Here is a 22,516-nt window from a genome sequence, read left to right on the forward strand (position 1 = left end):
TGAGGCACACCGGGCGCCGTCCGCGCCGCCTCAGTCTTCGTTCTCTCGCCTCGGGCTTCAGCCCAGTCTCGGTTAGATTCTGCTTCCTCCCACGTCCGTGTTTACAGCGTGAAACATCTCGACTCCACTTACAAGTTGTCTGAATGGTTAGGAGAACTGTGGTCGTGAAAACATTTACTAATTGCTTTTCCTCTGGCAATGCCTGCTGAATGCTTTGAGGATTGTCTCATTTAACCCTCAACCCGCTTACGTAGATTATTGTATTCAGTATATGGATGAGAGAACTGATATCTTGGGGAGCATAGGTAACTTTTCATGCTAACTGGGTTAGGAAATACTGGAGTCAGAATTAGTTGTCTAATTTTTGCTGTTCCAAGATCCAAGGGGGTAAGGGTTAAATTTCAGAAATGCAGGATTTTGTGTAGGACTAGAGACACTAAGAATGAGAAAGGGAGTAGAATCCCCGGAATCTTGAGGAAGCAGTAGAAAGAATATTCTCCTCTTACGTAATTCACCCACAACCTCATATTCCAGAGCACTGCCGATGGGAACCACTGCATCCTGAGATACACAAATAAGAAGCTGGCGGTGGTCACTCTTTGTGCACATTACTCTATGACATGTCCGGACCTGTGCTATTCACTGAAGAAGATGGAACAGAATTTTAAGTTACTGCCCTTAATGATGGAAAATTCGGAGGTTTCAATTCGCCTCTAAAGAATAAGTCTCGTGGACCCAACCTTAACTGTATAAGTCATACCGCGTGCAGACTGTGTCCCCCAAAATTTGATGGGCTCTTTTTTCTTCAACAAGTTGGTTTTTCAAAGAAGAAATGTGAGACCCTGAATAATAGTGATCACTAACAACTATTGACCATTTTAGGTGGCCTTGATATTCTACCAAGCTTTTTACGTGTATCGTCTCATTCCCATTTTATAGAAGAAAAAAATCTGAGCAAAAAAGAAAAAGTAAAGTAACTTGCCCAAAATCACGCAGTAAGTGGTGCCAGGATTTACATACCCAGGCAATCTGATTCCAGCATTCAGGCTCCTGAACTGGATAGGATTTTCATTTCCTAAATGCTGTCATCACCATGGTCTTTTATTAGCCCCGTATTTATGGTTCATATTCTTATCAGATCAAGCACTGATATATCAAACTGATAAGTGATGTCATCCTCACCATTATTTCTTCACCAGCTTGTTTTGTAATTGCCATTTTCTTTTCTCAGGCCATACCATCAGATGGGTGAAATTGTGTAGTCGAGGAAGCATAAATGTATTCTTTAAAATGCTTGTGCATTGAATAATTGTTCTTATTAGTTTGGAGTGATATATGAATTTTTTACATCAGTTATTTCCATGAAAAGTTTTTATTATAAATAATACATGCATATGTGCTTTTTAAAGTTGTACCTTGTTTTAGGCAGTTAAAAAATCTATTTGCATTCTCATCTGAAAAATAATTTGTATACCTTATGAGAGTGAGATAATTATGGCTTCATAACACCAAAAGGGATAGTAAAAATATGGTAATAGTGAGTACATTTTTATTTCTGCTTCCTGAGACACTTGTAGGTACTCAGAAATGCTTTAGTTGAATTGTTTCTGAGGTAATAGGTAATTCTTTATGTGATGACTAAGAAAACAAATACCTTTATTAAGCTGAATTTTTTTTTTTTTTTTTTTTGAGACGGAGTCTCGCACTGTCATCCAGGCTGGAGTGCAGTGGTGTCATCTCTGCTCACTGTAACCTCCACCTCCTGGGTTCAAGTGATTGTCCTGCCTCAGCCTCCCAAGTAGCTGGAATTACAACGTGTGCCACCATGCCCGGCTAATCTTTGTATTTTTAGTAGAGACGGGGTTTCACCATGTTGGCCAGGCTGGTCTTGAACTCCTGACCTCAGGTGATCTGGCTGCCTCAGCCTCCCAAAGTACTGGGATTTTAGGCATGAGCCACTGTGTCCGGCCAAACTGAAAAATTAAATGGTTGATAGAATGTTGCATTTTTATGTTTCTCCACTCTTAGCATCACTCTTGTCTAAAAATTAATAAAGACAATCCATTATCATGTTACACTTTTAAATCTCTAAAATTAGGGTTCTTTTTTTCTTATTTTACTTTCAGAAGTTGGGATATCTAAAGCAGAAGCCTTAGAAACTCTGCAGATTATCAGAAGAGAATGTCTCACAAATAAACCAAGATATGCTGGTACATCTGAGTCAGACAAGAAGTGTACAGCACTGGAACTTCTTGAGCAGGAGCATACCCAGGGCTTCATAATTACCTTCTGTTCAGCACTAGATGATATTCTTGGGGGTGGAGTGCCCTTAATGAAAACAACAGAAATTTGTGGTGCACCAGGTGTTGGAAAAACACAATTATGGTAAAATAAAGTGTTCTCCTTTTAAGGGTGGGTTTAATAACATATTATGAAAGTAGTATTTTGTACTGTTGGTTTACAGTCAGGAAACCAAATAAGATATATACGTGCTCTTAATTTTAAGTGTGTATGTGCATTAAACAAAAATTAGCTTACTATTTGTGTTACTTCAGTATCCCTTCTTGATAAATTTATGCAATTCTTCTGATGTGAAAAAATGTTTCTTTTGCAAATTGTAGTGTAGTCATAAGGTTAAACAGGAAGTTTCTGCTTTATTCATTCCTGAGAGTATATTTGAAAGTCAGATGTTTGAAAGTAGATTTATGGCTAGGGGTAGTGGCTCATGCCTATAATCCCAGCACTTTGGGAGGCCGAGGCAGGAGGAGGATCGCTTGAGCCCAGGAGTTTGAGGCCTGCCTGGGCAACATAGTGAGACCTCGTCTCTACTAAAAATGGAAAATTAACTGAGTGTGGTGGCACATGCCTGTGGTCCTAGCTACTTGGGAGGCTGAGGCAGGAGGATCGCTTGAGCCAGGGAGGTCGAAACTGCAGTGAGCCTTGATCACATCACTGTCTGGGCAGCAGAGTGAGACCCTATCTCAAAAAAAAAAAAAAAGGAGGCCGGGGGTGGTGGTTCACGCCTGTAATCCCAGCACGTTGGGAGGCTGAGACAGGTGGATCACCTGAGATCAGGAGTTCGAGACCAGCCTGGTCAACATGGTGAAACCCCATGTCTACTAAAAATAAAAAAATTAGCCAGGCATGGTGGTGTGCGCCTATAGTCTCAGCTCCTAGGGAGGCTGAGGCAGGAGAATCGCTTGAACCTGGGAGGTGGAGGTTGCAGTGAGCTGAGATCACGCCACTGCACTCCAGCTTGGGTAACAGAGCAAGACTGTGTCTCAAAAGAAAAAAAAAAAGGTAGATTTATGTGTAATAAGGGGCTCCATTTTGAGAAGCCTGGAAATGATTAAAATATTCTTAATTGGCTGGGCATGGTGGCTCACGCCTGTAATCCCAGCACTTTGGGAGGCCAAGGCGGGTGGATCATGAGGTCAGGAGATCAAGACTATTCTGGCTAACACGGTGAAACCCGTTTCTACTAAAAAATACAAAGAATTAGCCGGGCGTGGTGGCAGGTGCCTGTAGTCCCAGCTACTCGGGCCGCTGAGGCAGGAGAATGACGTAAACCCAGGAGGCGGAGCTTGCAGTGAGGCTGGATCGCGTCACTGCACTCCAGCCTGGGCAACAGAGCGAGACTCCATCTCAAAAAATAAATAAAATAAAATATCCTTAATCTTGGTTTTATAGGCATCCCCTCCCCGAATCCAGTTGATTTACGTATAGTCAGTCGGTTCACATTATATCTGGAATCATGAAGAGTTAGACATTTCTGTTGCCTTGGGGAGTATATTTACATTTATAAAACTTTAGTGATACCTAACTTGTCATTATCTGGAGTTTCAAAAACACTGCCTTAGATCATCATGATGATTTGGTTATTTGTCATCTTTCTGTTGACAGTATGCAGTTGGCAGTAGATGTGCAGATACCAGAATGTTTTGGAGGAGTGGCAGGTGAAGCAGTTTTTATTGATACAGAGGGAAGTTTTATGGTTGATAGAGTGGTAGATCTTGCTACTGCCTGCATTCAGCACCTTCACCTTATAGCAGAAAAACACAAGGGAGAGGGTAAGTTAGCACATGATCCTGTTTTTTTCTGTATTAATAAAAGTAATTTGCATTTGTGCCCATCTGAGACCTCAGCAACACTCCATTTGGAATGTGAAGCCTAATGACTGGACAGTTAACTAGTGTTAAACTCTTTTACTACTGTTACAAAATGAGAAATGCCACAGGCTGGACTGGCTTTTTTTTCTTCCCCTTTTATGGCCCTCACTTCTTCCTGTAGGAGCTTTGGGACAAAACCTATGTATGTATTTCAGTCATCATACTCCAACTTATCAGGTGTAAGTTAATGGTGTCGGACACCTTAATATAAGCAACTGTTGTTAAATACTTTCCAATGTGTAAGGACTTCCATATTTGTTTTCCAAAAACCAAAGGTAGCTTTGAAAACTACGTCTGAGGCCGGATGCAGTGCTCATGCCTATAATCCCAGCCCTTTGGGAGGCCGAGGCGGGTGGATCACCTGAGATCAGGAGTTCGAGACCAGCCTGGCCAACATGATGAAACCCTGTCTGTACTAAAAATAGCAAAATTAGCCAGGTGTGGTGGCACATGCCTGTAATCTCAGCTACTAAGGAGGCTGAGGCAGGAGAATCACTTGAACTCGGGAGGTGGAGATTGCAGTGAGCCCAGATTACGCCACTTCACTCCAGCCTAGGCAACAGAGTGAGACTACTATGTCTCTTAAAAAAAAAAAAAAAAAAAAGAAAAAGAAAACCATGTCTGAAGTGTTTGAATTGTTAAGCAGATTGACTTGGGAGCTTTGATTATATAGCTGATTTCATAACTGCACTAATTGTTAAAGTGTTTGGGAGGTGTTTTTTGGGTGCTTGTTATGTGAAAATAAAGTGACTGTAAAACAATTTTTTTTTTTTTTTTTTTTTTTTTTTTTTTTGAGAGAAAGTTTTGCTTTTGCTGCCCAGGCTGGAGTGCAGTGGTGCAATCTCGGCTCACTGCAACTTGTACCTCCCAGATTCAAGGGATTCTCCTGCCTCAGCCTCCCAAGTAGCTGGGATTACAGGCATATGCCACCACGCCCGGCTAATTTTGTATTTTTAGTACAGACAGGGTTTCTCCATGTTGATCAGGCTGGTCTCGAACTCCTGACCTCAGGTGATCCTCCCACCTCAGCCTCCCAAAGTGCTGGGATTATGGGCGTGAGCCACTGTGCCCAGCCAATTTTTTTTTCTTTTTTGAGACAGAGTCTTGCTCTGTGGCCCAGGCTAGAGTACAGTGGCGCGATCTCAGCTCACTGCAGCCTCCACCTCCCAGGATCAAGCAATTCTCCTGCCTTAGTCTCCTGAGTAGCTGGGACTACAGGCGCCCGCCACCATGCCCGGCTAATTTTTTTGTATTTTTAGTAGAGACAGGGTTTCACTATGTTAGCCAGGATGGTCTCGATCTCCTGACCTCATGATCTGCCTGCCTTGGCCTCCCAAAGTGCTGGGATTACAGGCATGAGCCACCGCACCCGACCACACCCAGCTAATTTTTGTATTTTTTGTAGAGACGGGGTTTCACTGTGTAGGCAAGTCAGGTCTTGAACTCCTGACCTCAGGTGATCTGCCCACCTCGGCCTCCCAAAGTGCTGGGATTATAGGGGTGAGCCACCACGCCCAGACTTAAACGATTTTTTGAAAGATAATTTATAGGCCAGGTGCAGTGTCTCATTCCTGTAAACCCAGCACTTTGGGAGGCCGAGGCGGGCAGACCATCTGAAGTCAGGAGCCATGGTGAAACCCCATCTCTACTAAAAATACAAAAAATTAGCCAAGCGTGGTGGCAGGTGCCTGTAATCCCAGCTACTCAGGAGTCTGAGGCAGGAGAAACGCTTGAACCCAGGAGGCGGAGGTTACAGTGAGCCGAGATCGTGCCACTGCACTCCATTCCGGGAGACAAAAGTGAAACTCCTTCTCAAAAAAAAAAAAGAAAGGAAATATATATTCAAGTTCTTATCCTTTCAATTACTTATAAATTAAATGGCTTATAGATTGACTGATTTCTTATTTATTTATTTATTTTGAGTTGGAGTTGCGCTGTGTCACCCAGGCTGGAGTGCAGTGGCACGATCTCGGCTTACTGCAACCTCTGCCTGCTGGGTTCAAGCAATTCTCCTGCCTCAGCCTCCTGAGTAGCTGGTACTACGGGCGTGTGCCACAATGCCTGGCTAATTTTTTGTTTTTTTAGTAGAGACGGAGTTTCACCATGCTGGCCAGGCTGGTCTCGAACTCCTGACCTCGTGATCTGCCCGCCTCAGCCTCCCAAAGTGCTGGGATTACAGGCATGAGCTACAGCGCCTGGCTTATTGTTTTCTTTTTCTTTGTTTTATTTGTTTTTTGGATGTGCGGTCTTTATTCTTTCCTCTAGAAGTTTAAAAAAAAATGCTTTTCATAAGATTTCCTTTAAATGAGTATATTTCCTTTAAATGAGTGTAGTCAGCTGGATTTTTTTTTTATGGAAGTACTGTACTAAGTGTCCCATTTCACTGTTGACCAGCATGCTTACTGAAAGCCCTTTGGACCCTAGCAGAATATGCCACCCTAAAATATGCCACTTTGGCATAAGGATTATTTTGAGCTGAAGGCAATTGAGAAGAAACAGATAAATCTGTCTGCCCTTACTAAAAACAGGACATAAATGCACAGAAGAGTTCCATCTTCCCTCTCTTACCAGGAAGACAAAAGTTAATCACCACAGACAACTTTAGACCGTTATCAGCGTACATAACAAATTTCACTAGCTATCTTTTATCTCCAGTTAGTTTCAATATTTGCTGCCTTTAGAGACTCAGGGTCCTTTTCCTTTGTCTTGTTACTTATCTAAAAATTTATTGTACCTTCGGGAAGATAAGCTCAAATCTTTTTTTTCTTTTTTGAGACGGAATCTGGCTCTACTGCCCAGGCTGGAGTGCAGTGGCGCGATCTTGGCTTACTGCAACCTTCACCTCCCAGGTTCAAGCGATTCTCCTGACTCAGCCTCCCGAGTAGCTGGGAGCTGCAAATACAGGCGCGTGCCACCATACCTGGCTAATTTTTGTATTTTTAGTAGAGACAGAGTTTCATCATGTTGGCCAGACTGGTCTCAAACTTCTGACCTCAAGTGATCCTTCTACGTCGGCTTCCCTAAGTGCTGGGATTATGAGTGTGAACACCTGCACCCAGCTCCAAATCTAACCAAACTTTTGAGTTACTAATCTCTGGACTCCCCTGTGTTGTTATATGCACTATGCTCAATTAATAAACTTTTTCTCTTTTTTTTTTTTTTTTTTTTAATTGAGACGGAGTCTCCCTCTGTCACCCAGGCTGGAGTGCAGTGGCGCGATCTCGGCTCACTGCAACCTGCATCTCCCGGGTTCAAGCAATTCTCCTGCCTCAGCCTCCCCAAGTAGCTGGGACTACAGGTGTGTGCCACCACACACAGCTAATTTTTTTTGTATTTTTTTTTAGTAGAGACGGGGTTTCACTGTTTAGCCAGGATGGTCTCGATCTCCTGACCTCATGATCCGCCTGCCTCGGCCCTCCAAAGTGCTGCGCTTACAGGCACGAGCCACCACGCCCGGCCAACTTTTTCTCTTGTTAATCCATCTTTTGTCAGTCTGATTTACAGGGCTCCAGCCAAGAAACCTAAGAGGGTGGCAGGAAAAGGAGTTTTTCTTCCCCTATACCTTAAAGCTACCCATGCCACAATCTGTGTTTGTAATAGTGTCTTAAAACCTTACTGTAAATAGAGTAGGTGCAGCACTAGGATATAAAGTTTTTATTTTTATTTTTATTTATTTTTTAAGACGGAGTCTCAGTCTGTCATCCAGGCTGGAGTGCAGTGGCGTGATCTGGGCTCACTGCAAGCTCTGCCTCCTGGGTTCACGCCATTCTCCTGCCTCAGCCTCCCGAGTAGCTGGGACTACAGGCGCCCCCCACCACGCCTGGCTAACTTTTTGTATTTTCAGTAGAGACGGGGTTTCACTGTGTTAGCCAGGATGGTCTCGATCTCCTGACCTCATGATCTGCCCACCTCAGCCTCCCAAAGCGCTGGGATTACAGGCGTGAACCACCACGCCTGGCCTAAAGTTTTTAAATGATTGATATGAGATTAAATTGTCATTGTTTTGGTGAAAATTTGACTCTGGTAAGTGTATATTTGCAATAGGAAATGTTTTCTATTTTAAAATATAGCTTCTTGTTTTTTCAGTGTTAATGTTTAAGTATATTTTATTTATTTTTAATATTTTACTTTTTTTGAAACAGGGTCTCACTTTGTCACCCAGGCCGGAATGCAGTGGCATGATCACAATTCACTGCAGCTTTGACCTCCCTGGGCTCAGGTGATCCTCTCACTTCAGCCCCCCGAGTAGCTGGGGCTACAGGTGGGCACCACCATGCCCAGCTAAATTTTTTTGCATTTTTTGTAGAGATGGAGTTTCACCATGTTGCCCAGGCTGGTCTTGAACTCATGGGCTCAAGAGATCTGCCTGCCTTGGCCTCCTAAAGTGTTAGAATTACAGGCGTGAGCCACCATGCCTGGCTAAGTTTGTTTTAAAATGCAGTAACTGGCTGGGTGTGGTGGCTCATGCCTGTAATCCCAGCACTTTGGGAGGCTGAGGTGGACAGATCACGAGGTCAGGAGATCGAGACCATCCTTGCTAACACGGTGAAACCCCGTCTCTACTAAAAATACAAAAAATTAGCCAGGCGTGGTGGCAGATGCCTGTGGTCTCAGCTGCTCGGGAGGCTGAGGCAGGAGAATGGCATGAACCCAGGAGGCGGAGCTTGCAGTGAGCTGAGATCGCGCCACTGCACTCCAGCCTGGAGGACAGAGCAAGACTCCATCTCAAAAAAATGAAAAAGAAAAAATGCAGTAACTGATTGGTTTCTCTCTGAAATACGTGCAAAATCAAACTTTTTTTTTTCTGAGACAGTCTTGCTCTGTTGCCCAGGCATGGTGGCTCACGTCTGTAATTCTAACACTTTAGGAGGTCAAGGCAGGCAGATCTCTTGAGCCCATGAGTTCAAGACCAGCCTGGCCAACATGGTGAAACTCCATCTCTACAAAAAACGCAAAAAAAATTAGCTGGGCATTAGTTATGGTAATTTTGCTACAACCTCTGTCTCCCGGGTTTGAGCCAGTCTCCTGCCTCGGCCTCCCGAGTAGCTGGGATTACAGGCATGCACCACCACACCAAGCTAATTTTTATATTTTTAGTAGAGACGGGTTTCACCATGTTGGCCAAGCTGGTCTTGAACTCCTGACCTAGTGATCCACCCAGCTTCCCAAAGTGCTGTGATTACAGGTGTGAGCCACCGCGCCCAGCCACAAACTGTTTGTTTTAAACATCCAATCTAAGAAAGATTTTATATAATTGTTGCTAGTTAAGTATCAAATTATGCTACAGCATTCAAGAGAAAAAATGCTTCATTTGCACATTTTTCCTAACTTTTTTTTTTTTTGAGACAGAGTTTTCATTCTGTCACCCAGGTTGGAGTACAGTGCCGCTATCATAGCTTACTGCAGCCTTGACCTCCCAGGCTCAAGCAATCCTCTCACCTTAACCTCTTGAGTAGCTACGACCAGAGTTGCACACTACCACACCTGACTAATTTCTGTATTTTTTGCAGAGATGGGGTTTTCCATGTTGCCCAGGCTGCCGTTAACTCTTAATTTGTAGTCCTATAGAAAAAAACAAGAAAGAGAAACTTCCATTATGTTACTTCTGTTCAATGAAGCCAGTGACTAGAAATATGAAAAGGCAGGCATTAAAACACTAGTTGTATATGTTTATAAATAATTTTACATAGCCTAATATGTAAGGAAACAGTGGAAAATGTGAAAATAAAAGATCAGGTTGGGTGTGGTGGTTCATGCCTGTAATCCTATCACTTTGGGAAGCTGAGGCGAGCAGATCACTTGAGGTCAGGAGTTCAAGACCGGCCTGGCCAACAAGGTAAAACCCCGTCTCTACTAAAAATACAAAAATTAGCTGGGCATGGTGGTGAGTGGCTGTAATCCCAGCTACTCAGGAGGCTGAGGCAGGACAATTGCTTGAGCCCGGGAGGCAGAGGTTGCAGTGTGCCGAGATCGCTTCACTGCACTCCAGCCTGGGTGACAGAGTGAGACTTTATCTAAAAAAAAAAAAAAAAAAAAAAAAATCAATCAAGTGGCTGGGTACAGTGGTTTATGCCTGTAATCCCAGTGCTTTGGGAGGCTGGGGCAGGAGGATCCCTTGAGCCTAGGAATTCGAGGTTGCAGCGAGCTATGATTGTGCCACTGTGCTCCAGCCTGGGCATCAGAGTGAGATCTTATCTCTAAACAAATTAAGAGAAAGATCAGGTAGGGGGCGGGGAGGGATAGCATTAGGAGATATACCTAATATAAATGACGAGTTAATGGGTGCAGCACACCAACATGGCACATGTATACATATGTAACCTGCACGTTGTGCACATATACCCTAGAACTTAAAGTATAATAAAAAAAAAAGAGAGATCAGGAATTATGAACTGTTAGTTTATGGTAATTTTGCTACAATTTGTCATCTTTCAGTTAAAGAATTTTGTTATACAAAGGAGAACATTTTGTTATTAAAAAGTATTGTTTTTCTACAATTGCCAGTACATCGAAACAGGTAAAACTAATTAAGATTGTTTTGTTGTTTCAGAACACCGAAAAGCTTTGGAGGATTTCACTCTTGATAATATTCTTTCCCATATTTATTATTTTCGCTGTCGTGACTACACAGAGTTACTGGCACAAGTTTATCTTCTTCCAGATTTCCTTTCAGAACACTCAAAGGTATCAGTCAGACTACTGAAATGTAACTAACCAAGTATTTTTTGAGGTGTTTGATAAGCATGAAAAAATAACCAGTACAGTAGCATAAAATCAAAGTCAAAGCCAATTGAGAAAATCTCTTCCTTCCTTGACCTACAATTTATTTATATTTATATTTGTTTTGTGTATGTATATGTATATATAGTTTATGCCCAGAGTAAGAAATTGAAATAATATAGAAGTTTCATTTCCAGTAATAGTGGAATAGCTCCTATCAAACCATATTGTATAGAAAGATATGAAATGAAAAATAAGAACTTCCTTGTGCTACTGTTTTCTAGTGCCTCTCCCCAAAGTTGGTCACTATCGGCCAGGTGCAGTGGCTCATACTTGTAATCCTAGCACTTGGGGAGGCCACAGTGGGAGGATCATTTGAGCCCAGTAGTTCAAAACCAGCCTGGGCAACATAGTAAGACATTGTCCCCACGAAAAAAAAATTAACCGTGTGTGGTGTAGCTGTAGTCTCAGCTACCAAGGGCTAGGTGGAGCAGGCCTGAGGTGGGAGGATAGCTTGAGCCCAGCAGTTCAAGGCTACATCATTGAGCTACCCTGCCATCATGTATCACCCGTTTTTTTTTTTTTGGTAGAAATGGAGTCAACTCCTGGGGTTAAGTGATTCTCCCACCTCAGCTTCCCAAAGTGCTGGGATTATAGGCATGAGCCACTGTGCCTGGCCCTTTAATTTTGATAAACATTATCAGTGACAAAGATTCTCCTTGACTAAACTTGGCCCCATCCTGTCTTTGGCCTACCCAGTCCAGTCTTAGCAAAGAATCCTGCTGTCAGTTCAGAGAGAATCTCTCACATTTGATAGTCTGAGCACCTTTGATATCTGATCACGTTCCTCATTCCCCACTTTGATATTTAAATCCTTGGCCTGCCTTTATTTATCTATTTTTTATTTTTTAATTTGGTGGAGTCTGGCTCTGTCGCCCAGGCTGGAGTGCATTGGGGTGATCTTGGCGCACTGCAACCTCTGCTTCCCGGGTTCAGGCAATTCTCCTGCCTCAGCCTCCCAAGTAGCTGGGACTACAGGCATGCGCCACAACGCCTGGCTAATTTTTTTTTTTGTATTTTCGGTAGAAACAGGGTTTTGCATGTTGGCCAGGCTGCTCACCTGGCTGGCCTGCCGTTAGTAAGAATCCTGTTCGGTCAGTTTAGCAAGAATTTCCCTACCCTTGGTGTCTCACTGTTAGTAATTGTTCATCCACTGACCCCTTCACCTTGCTCTTGGTTGTGAATCCCCACTTGTCCTTGTATTCTGATTTGAACCCAGTCTCTCTCCCCTATTGTGATACCCCTATTGGAATAGTCTTGAATACAGTCTCCTTACTGTTTTAAGAAGTGTTAGAATAATTTTTTCTTAAACACAGATCGCCCTTCAGAAAGACTGCACCAATTTCTACTCTTACTGACAATATATGAGAATGCCTATTACCCATCATCCTGACCTTATGAATATTTTTGCCAGGATTCTGCACGGAAAATGCCATCTGTTATTTTATTTATTTATTTTAATTAATTAATTATTTTTTTTGAAACAGAATCTTGCTCTGTTGCCCAGCCTGACTAACATGGCAAAACCCCGTCTCTACCTAAAAATACAAAAATTAGCCTGGTGTGTTGGCACGTGCCTGTGATCCCAGCTACTTGGGAGGCTGAGACAGGAGAATCGCTTCAACCTGGGAAGCAGAGGTTGCAGTGTGCCAAGATCGCGCCACTGCACTCCAGCCTGGGCCACAGAGAGAGACTCTGTCTCAAAATAAATAAATAAAAATTAAATAAATAAATACAATAGAAATTAATTTTCTTAGAGTTCTGGAGCCTAAAAGTTCAAGATCAAAGTTCTAGCTGATTCAGTTTCCGGCAAGGGCCTTCTTCCTGGCTTGCAGACAGCCATCTTTTCTCTGTGTCCTCATATGATAGGGAGGAAAGGAAGGAGAGAGTGAATTCCCTGGTGTTTCTTCTTTTTTTGCCGGGGGGGGGCAGAGTTTCACTTTTGTCACCCAGGCTGGAGTGCAATGGCGTGATCTCGGCTCACTGCAACCTCCGCCTCCTGGATTCAAGTGATTCTCCTGCCTCAGCCTCCAGAGTAGCTGAGACTGCAGGCACGTGCCACCACGCCTGGCTAATTTTTGTATTTTTAGTAGAGACGGTTTCCCCATGTTGGCCAAGATGTTCTCAATCTCCTGACCTTGTGATCCGCCCACCTCGGCCTCCCAAAGTGCTGGGATTATAGGCGTGAGCCACTGCGTCTGGCCCCTAATGTTTCTTCTTACAAGGACGCTAATCATCTTAGATTAGGGTCCCATCTTTATGAACTTATTTAACTTTGATTACTTCCTTAGAAGTCCTTTCTCCACATACATTGACATTGGGGTTTAGGGATTCAACATACGAATTTTAAGTGGACACAGTTGAGTTCCCAGAAGTTTGCCCCTGGCCCCTTGCCCCCCGACCCCCTACCTGCCTGCCAAATTCATGTTTTTCTTGTATCCTTTCCATCCACACAGCCCCAAAGGTGTTAACTGGTTCTGTCATCAATTGTAAAAGTCCCAGGCCTCATCTAAATATTATCTAAATCAGAAATTGGTGAGACTCAAGTTATAATTCATCCTGAGGTGAAATTCCCTTCCAGCTGTGAACGTTTGAAATCAGGCAAGTTATATGCTTTCAAATTACAATAGTAGGACACGCATAGGATGAACATTCCCAAAAGGATTATGGGTCCCTAGCAAGGCACATTTCGTTGGACCATAAGGCTCAAGAATAATCCTTTACTGGCCAGGCATGGTGGCTTATGCCTGTAATCCCAGCACTTTGGGAGGCTGAGGCGGGCGGATCACGAAGTCAGGAGTTTGAGACCACCCTGGCCAATATGGTGAAACCCCGTCTCTACTAAAAATACAAAAATTAGCCAGGCATGGTGGCGCGTGCCTGTAGTCCTAGCTACTCGGGAGGCTGAGGCAAAAGAATCACTTTAACCCAGGAAGCAGAGGAGGATGCAGTGACATGAGATCATGCCACTGCACTCTAGCCTGGGTGACAGAGTGAGACTCTGTCTCAAAAAAATAATAATAATTAAAAAAAGAATAATTCTTTGCTTTGATGCTCTGCCTTCCAGGCCCACTGCAGTAGCAGCATCACCCTACTGCCCTGTGGGGTGGCCCTGCCCCTTCTTCTCTCTGCAAGGGCCCCACCCTCTGAAACCCAGGATGACATAGCATTGCCTCCTGGCCTTAGGGTAAGAGTGACAGCTCTGAGGATCTGTGATCCCCTTTGGCATCATTCTTTCCTTTTCTTGAGGAATAGGGCACATTCACAGTCAAGTAGCTCATGGTTTTCTCTTGTGGAATCAAGGGAGTCGAACAGCCTTCCTTCATTCTTTGCCACTTTCTCTGTCCTCTTTACTTCAAACTAGCAGTGTTTCTGCTATTATAATCCCTTATCTGTCACTGGCTTCTGCTGAGATGGCTGATTAACATCATGGATAATCTATTTACAGAGTCATTGTTCAACTGTACCTTTGGTCTTCTCTCTAGAGCAAGCTTTCTTATTTTTAGCAATATGGATAGGCTGAGAATTTTCTACATCTCTAAGTTCTGGTTCCTTCTTGCTGAACAATTCCTTCTTCAATTCATCTGTCTCCTCTTTCATTTTTACTATAAGTGGTCTAGGAGGAACCAAGCCACTTCCTCTACACTTTGCTTAGAAATCTCCTGAGATAAATAGCCAATTTCATTTCTCGCAAGTTTTACCTTCTATAAAATACTAGAACACAGCCAAGTTCTTTGCCACTTTATACTAAGCACCAGGTTTCCTTCAGTTTCCAATAACTTGTTCCTCATTTCTGTATAAATCCTCACCAGAATAGCCGGGCATGGTGGCTCATACCTGTAATCCCAGCACTTTGGGAGGCTGAGGCGGGCGGATTGCCTGAGGTCAGGAGTTCAAGACCAGTCTGGCCAACATGGTGAAACCCCGTCTCTACTAAAAATACAAAAAAATTTAGCTGGGTGTGGTGGTGTGTGCCTGTAATCCCAGCTACCAGGGAGGCTGAGGTGGGGAAATTGCTTGAACCAGGGAGGTGGAGGTTGCAGTGAGCCGAGAATGCACCACTGCACTCCAGCCTGGGCAACAGAGCGAGACTCCATCTGAAAAAAAAAAAAAAGCCTCACCAGAATTGCCCTTCATGTCTATATTTTCAGTATGTGCCTCAAAACTGTTCCAGCCTTTGCTTATTACCCAATTTCAAAATCACTTCCACATTTTAGGTATTTGTTATAGTAGTACCTCACTTCTCTCACCCCCTAACCCACCATACCTCATTTCTTGCTACTAAAATCTGTTGTGGTCACCTCAGGCTGCCATAACAAAAATACTATAGTCTGAGTGGCTTGAACAACAGAAATTTTATTTTCTTACAGTTCTGGAGACTAGAAGCTCAAGATCAAGGTTCTGGCTGATTGGTCTCTGGTGAGAGCTCTCTCCCTGGCATGTAGATGGCCACCTTCTTGCTGTGTCCTCATGGGGAGGAAGGAAGAAGAGTGAGCTCTTTGGTGTCTTTTCTTCAAGGACACTAATCCTCTCAAATCAGGATGTCATTCTCATGACCTCATTTTACATTAATTACTACCTTAGAGGCCCTCTCCAAATACAGTCACACTGGGAGATAGGGCTTCAACTTACGAATATTGGGGGAACACAGCAGTGGTCATGTGTGGAGTCATGAAAAATCGAATCAACCTGTGCACATATTCCCAGCTGAGGTTGAACAAGGTCATGTTCTGCCTTTTTATTTCAGCTCTCATACTGTAAACAAGTGTCCTTTTCAGTCTTCATAATGCCCCTTTTTTTTTGCATTTTTGTGCTTTTTATTAGTGTTCAACTGTTCTTCATCACTTCAACCAGTTTTATTTTCTTATAATTATCGGAAATTACCTTATTTGTGTGTTTGTTTGCATATTAATCGTCCCTTACTCCACTAAAACCTAACCTCCAAGAAAGGAGGGACCTCCTCTCTTATTTACTATATTCTCTCTTATTTACTATATCATCCCCAATGCCTGCAACAGTAGCATATAGGAAAGGAGGTGTCAATTAATACTTGCTAAATGAAGAAACAAATACCCTAAATAAAACAACTTACTTAGACATTGCTTCATAAAAGCCTCTTCTTTAATCCAGCCCTTATAGATAGAAAAAAACATAACATTGGAGTTTTTTGTTTGTTTACATTTGGGTTAGTTTCCAGATTCTTTTTGATTTGGGGATCTTAAGGTTTATATATTGGCTTATTATTCTAACCTCACTGTTTATGTTTTATTTTGGGGGGGCTTTCTTTTGAAAGGGTTTTGCTCTGTCCCCCAGGCTGGAGTGCATGGCAGGGTTTCACCATGTTGGCCAGGCTGGTCTCAAACTCGACCTCGTGATCCACCTGCTTCGGCCTCCCAAATTGCTGGGATTACAGATGTGAGCCGCTGCACCCAGCCTGAGGTTTTTTTTTTAATTTTTTTTAAGGAAACATAAAAGGAACCCGGAAGATAAAATTGGTATATTTAATTGACAAATTTGTTGTTTTACCAAGACTTTTTCTTTAAGCCTTTTCAGAATGTTTTACGAAGACTTTAAATGTGCTTTTTATCAGTAAAGACTGTGTACAGTGGCAAGGTATAAGAAAATTATAATTATTCCTTTTTCTTTTTTAATTACTTTTTTTTTTTTTTTTGAGACAAAGTCTCACTCTGTCGCCCAGGCTGGAGTGCAGTGGTGCAACCTCTGCCACCAGGGTTCAAGAGATTCTCCTGCCTCAGCCTCCTGAGTAGCTGGGATTACAGGCACCTGCCACTGCGCCTGGCTAATTTTTGTAGTTTTAGCAGAGACGGGGTTTCACCATCTTGGCCGGGCTGGTCTTGAACTCCTGACCTCGTGATCCACCTGCCTCGGCCTCCCAAAGTGCTGGGATTACAGGTGTGAGCCACCGCACCCAGCCTTTGAATTACTTTTTTAAAGTTGAGAAACTATCAAAGCAGAGTCTGTTTTAACTTTTAGTGATTATTGCAGAAAGCACTGGGTGAACAGCTTTGTAGCTTTCCAAAAGAAAGCCATTCTTTAGACAGTTGGAAATAAAGCCCTGGATTTTAAGGTTTTTTCCTGTAATGGACTATGGTTTTTCCAATGCTATGTTTTTTTTCTATCTAGTAAGGGTTGGATTAAAGAAGAGGCTTTTATGAAGCAATGTCTAAGTAAGTTGTTTTATTTAGAGTATTTGTTTCTTCATTTAGCAAGTATTAATTGACACCTCCTTTCCTATATGCTAGTTACTGTTGCAGGCATTGGGGATGATATAGTAAATAAGAGAGAAGGTCCCTGCTCTCTTGGAGAGAGAGAGCATTTTTATTATTTTTCATACCAAATCTAACATTATCTCTTCTGTATTTAGGTTCGACTAGTGATAGTGGATGGTATTGCTTTTCCTTTTCGTCATGACCTAGATGACCTATCTCTTCGTACTCGGTTATTAAATGGCCTAGCCCAGCAAATGATCAGCCTTGCAAATAATCACAGATTAGCTGTAAGTATTAACTAGTGAAGAGAGTTTTATAACAAAGTCAAGACTGTATAAATTGTTAATGTCTAGAAATGTCGAAACAGCATTTGCCTGACAAATAATATAGACATGCAGTTTTGAGTAAAGTTATGGTTTGGTTGGTTTCTATTAAAAAATTCTGGTCATAAGTGTCAGTTTTCCTGGAAAATAACAAGCATAATTAACGGTGACTCACACCTGTAATCCCAGCACTTTGGGAGGCCGAGGCAGGTGGATCATGAGGTCAGGAGTTTGAGACCAGCCTGGCCAACATGGTGAATCCCCGTCTCTACTAAAAAAAAAAAAAAAAATACCAAAAAGTAGCCCAGTGTGGTGGCACGCCCCTGTAATCCCACCTACTCGGGAGGCTGAGGTAGGAGAATCACTTGAACCCAGGAGGCAGAGGTTACAGTGAGTGGAGAACACGCCGTCGCACTCCAGCCTGGACAACAGCAAGACTCCGTCTCGAGGGAAAAAAAAAAAAAGGACTTTGTTTGATAAAGAAATGCCACCTTTGTTAATTGCAGTGTCTTCTTTGTTTAAATATACTTCAGGTTAACTCTTCCAACATCCCTGGTTTTCTTCTACTCTGAGTCTTTGATTATTATGTGGTATGTAATCACAGATTCAGATGGATTGAAACATTACCTGGTGTAAACAACCTAGATGCTTTGAGGTAGAGCTAAATAACTTTTGAAGATTTGAAATGTGAGGAGAGAAGTAAATATCAGCTCAGAAGGGAAGAGATTTTTTTTTTTTGAAGTTTTACCTCACTTCTCTTTAACTGCTTGTTTGCCATTACTTCCCACCCTGAATCCACATCTCACCACTGACAATAAATACACACATTTGTCTGGGAGTAAGATGTAAGGTCAAACTGCTTAACTTGATTTCTTTGTCTTTACCTTAATTAGAGAGACCTTAGCACATACCTGTAATACATCATAAGTAAATAAAGAACTTCCTCAGTAAAGTCATTTTAAAGCATACTTTTTTCTTTGAATTTCCAATTTTTTTTGCCATATGCTGAAAAGCATAGTGCCCTGTGTTTGAATTACTTCTTGCTTAAATTAATTGTAATTTAGCCTTTTGTTAATATCAGTGAAGAGCCTCCAGTAGGGGGCACTCAAGACTAATAGGTTGCATAGTTCCTTATGTTTTTAACAGAAATAGCTTCACCTTTTCTGACTAAAAAAGCAATCCAAACAATAACATCAAATAGTAGGTAGTGTTTAAGAAGAGTGATGTAAATATAAACGTCCTAACATGGAAGAAGATATATACATATATGTTATTGAGTGAAGAAATTTAAGTTGTATATAAAATATATTTAGTGTAATCTCAGTTTAGAGAAAACTTACAATTATATGTATGCATTTATATTTGTATATATGAAGAGAAAGATCTGAAAGGACCAAAACATTAACAGTGGCTACTTCTTTTTTATTTTTTTGGAGACAGAATCTTACTGAAGTGCAGTAGTGCAATCAGGGCTCACTGCAGCCTCGACATCCTGGGCTCAAGTGATCCTCCCACCTCAGCCTCCCTAGTAGCTGAGACTACAGGCACATGCCACCATGCCCGGTTAATTTTTTTTTTTTTTTTTTTTTTTTGTAGAGATGGGGTTTCACCACGTTGCCCAGCTGGTCAGAAGGTGGAGGTTGGGCTCAAGCAATCATCTGCTGGCCTCAGCCTCCTAAAGTACTAGGATTACATGCATGAGCCACTGTGCCCAGCCTTGGCTACTTCAAAGGATGGGATTTTGTAGGGTTAGGGACACACTTTCCCTCTCTTACTTTGTAATTTCTTTGCTTGAAGGTTTTTTCCCCAATTAACATATATATAACATGTATGGCTTTTGATAATGTATTTTATAATTTTAAGGCCAGATGTGGTAGCTCACACCTGTAATCCCAGCTCTTTTGGAAGGCCAAAGTGGGAGGACCGCCTGAAGCCAGGAGTTTGAGACCAGCCTGGACAACAAAGCTTGACCCCATCTCTAAAAAAAAAATACGTAAAATAAGAATAATTAGCCGGGCACGGCAGCTCACATCTGTAATGCCAGCACTATGGGAGACTGAGGTGGGCGGATCATGAGGTCAGGAGTTCGAGACCAGCCTGACCAACATGGTGAAACCCCATCTCTACTAAAAATACAAAATTTAGTCAGTCGTGGTGGCGCACCTGTAATCCCAGCTACTCAGGAGGCTGAGGCAGGAGAATCATTTGAACCCAGAAGGCGGAGGTTGCAGTGAGCCAGGATTGCGCCACTGCACTCCATCCTGGGTGAGAGAGCAACACACCGTCTCAAAAAAAAAAAAAAAAAAAAAGAAATTTTAAGTTATGTATGCTTTTTGTAAAAAAAAAAAGTTCTAAACAATAAAAAATGTAGGAAGCGATTATTCATTACTCACAGATGGTGTAAATATTGTTGTCTGGTGTAAATATTTTTGCAGACTTCATGCATATACAAACTTACGTTTTAGAAAATGAGATCATAGGCCAGGCATGGTGGCTCATGCCTGTAATCCCAGCACTTTGGGAGGCCAAGGCGGGCAGATCACGAGGTCAGGAGATCGAGACCATCCTGGCTAACACGGTGAAACCCCATCTCTACTAAAAATACAAAAAAATAGCTGGGCGTGATGGCGGGCACCTGTAATTTCAGCTACTTGGGAGGCTGAGGCAGGAGAATGGCATGAAACCGGGAGGCGGAGCTTGCAGTGAGCTGAGATCACGCCACTGCACTCCAGCCTGGGCGACAGAGTGAGACTCCATCTCAAAAAAAAAAGAGAAAATGAGGTTATGCCACCGCAGTGGCTCACGTCTGTAATCCCAGCACTTTGGGAGGCCAAGCTGGGAGGATCACTTGAGCCCGTGAGTTTGAGAACAGCTTGGGAAATATAGTGAGACTTCATTGCTATGAATTTTTAAAAAAATGTTAGCCAAGCCTAGTGGCACATACCTATAGTCCTAGCTACTTAAGAGGCTGAGGTGGGAGGATTGCTTGAGGCTGGGAGGCAAAGGTTGCAGTGAGCTGAGATCGCACCACTGCACTCTAGCCTAGGCAGCAGAGCAAGACCCTGTCTTCAAAAACACAAAAAGAAATGAAAATGAGGTCATATTATACATGCTATTATGCAAAGCAGTTTTCTGTTTTTCACTTAATATATTGTGAACATCTTTCCATGTACGCTGCTTTTTTTTTCCACGTACACTACTTATAAGTCTGCTTTACACTAACAGCTGCATAGTATTTTGCTGTATGACTGTAGCATAGGTTTTTTTTGTATTTGTATTTGTTTTTGGGTTTTCTTTTTTATGAGACAGGGTCTCGCTCTGTCATCCAGGCTAGAGTGTAGTGGCATGATCTTGGTTCACTGTAGCCTCAATCTCCTGGGCTTAAGTAATCCTTTCACCTCAGCCTCTTGAGTAGCTGAGACCACAGGCACACACCACCACACCCAGCCAATTTTTAAATTTTTTGTAGAGGCTGGGCGCAGTGGCTCACACCTATAACCCCACCACTATGGGAGGCCGGGGCGAGCAGATCACTTGAGGTCAGGAGTTCAAGACCAGCCTTGCCAACATGGTGAAACGTTGTCTCTACTAATAATACAAAAATTAGCCAGGCATTGTGGTGCTCACCTGTAGTCCTAGCTAGTTGGAAGGCTAAGGCAGGAGAATCACTTGAACTCAGGAGGTGGAGGTTGCAGTGAGCCAAGATCACACCATTGCACTCCAGCCTGGGAGACACAGTGAGACTCTTATCTCCAAAATAAATAAATAAATAAAAAGTTTTTTTGTAGAGATGAGGTCTCATTATGTTGCCTAGGCTGTTCTTGAACTCCTGGGCTTAAGGGATCCACCTGCTTCAGCCTTCCATAGGCATGAGCCACTGTGCCCAGCCTGTAGCGTAGTTTTTTTAATCACCTCCTTATTGATTGTCTCTCCTTTTTTTTTTCTGTTTTAGACAGAGTTTTCCTCTGTCACCCAGGTTGGAGTACACTGTCACACTCTTGGCTCACTGCAGCCTCCGCCTCCCAGGTTCCAGAGCTTCTCATTCCACAGTCTCTCGAATAGCTGGGATTACAGGTGTGCACCACCACACCTGGCTAATTTTTGTATTTTTAGTAGAGATGGGGTTTCACCATGTTGGCCAGGCTGGTCTCAAACTCCTGTCCTCAAGTGATCCACCCTCCTTGGCCTCCCAAAGTGCTGGGATTACCCAGTGCGTGAGCCACCACACCTAGTCTAGAATAAATTTCTTAAAGTGAAAATATTAAGCCAAAGGAATCGATTTTTGAACATTTTGTTTTATATTATACAATTACCCTCAGAAACTGCTCCAAAGTATATCTCTACAGCAATGAGTGGGAACTCTTGTTTTCCTGTATCTTTACCAACTTTGGGTACCAGTCTTTTATTTATTTATTTATATCTTTCAGATGGAATCTCACTCTGTCACCCAGGTTGGAGTGCCGTGGCGCGATCTTGGCTCACTGCAACCTGCGCCTCCTGGGTTCAAGAGATTCTCCTGCCTCAGCCTCCTGAGTAGCTGGAACTACAGGCGCGTGCCACCATGCCCGGCTAATTTTTTATATTTTTAGTACAGACGGATTTCACCATGTTAGCCAGGATGGTCTCGAGCTCCTGACCTCGTGATCCGCCTGCCTCAGCCTCTCAAAGTGCTGGGATTATAGGCGTGAGCCACCACGCCCGGCTAGGTACCAGTCTTTTAAATCTTCGCCAAATTGATATGGGGAAAGTCCTTTAAAAATATGTTTTTTTGATTATTGGCATAATTTTTAAACAGCTTTAATGATGTATATCATTGATCCTTGCAGTGTGCACAATTCAGTGATTTTCAGTGTATCCACAGAGTTTTGCAAACATTACCACTGTATAATTTTAGAATATTTCCATCACCCCAAAAAAGAAACCCCAACCTCACAATGAATTTCAGAATATTTAAAATGTCTGTTCCTTCACTGTCACTTTTCAAATCTCATGCAAATTTTTCTTGTTGTCAACT

At 42.6% G+C, this 22,516-nt stretch overlaps 1 protein-coding gene across 4 annotated transcripts in view; it reads left to right on the forward strand.

The window, feature by feature from the left end:
* Window positions 1–22,516, forward strand: part of RAD51C (RAD51 paralog C) — a 43,126-nt gene that overhangs the window by 252 nt on the left and 20,358 nt on the right. For all 4 annotated transcript variants that reach the window (XM_063628537.1, XM_063628538.1, XM_063628539.1 and 1 more), the window contains exons 2-5: window positions 2,127–2,385; window positions 3,904–4,070; window positions 10,720–10,853; window positions 17,335–17,466. In XM_063628537.1, the coding sequence (XP_063484607.1) occupies window positions 2,127–2,385; window positions 3,904–4,070; window positions 10,720–10,853; window positions 17,335–17,466 (692 nt within the window). The remainder of the gene's footprint in view (window positions 1–2,126; window positions 2,386–3,903; window positions 4,071–10,719; window positions 10,854–17,334; window positions 17,467–22,516) is intronic.

This window comes from Symphalangus syndactylus, chromosome 20 (assembly GCF_028878055.3).
Source record: "Symphalangus syndactylus isolate Jambi chromosome 20, NHGRI_mSymSyn1-v2.1_pri, whole genome shotgun sequence".
In the NCBI taxonomy this organism is placed as follows: domain Eukaryota; kingdom Metazoa; phylum Chordata; class Mammalia; order Primates; family Hylobatidae; genus Symphalangus; species Symphalangus syndactylus.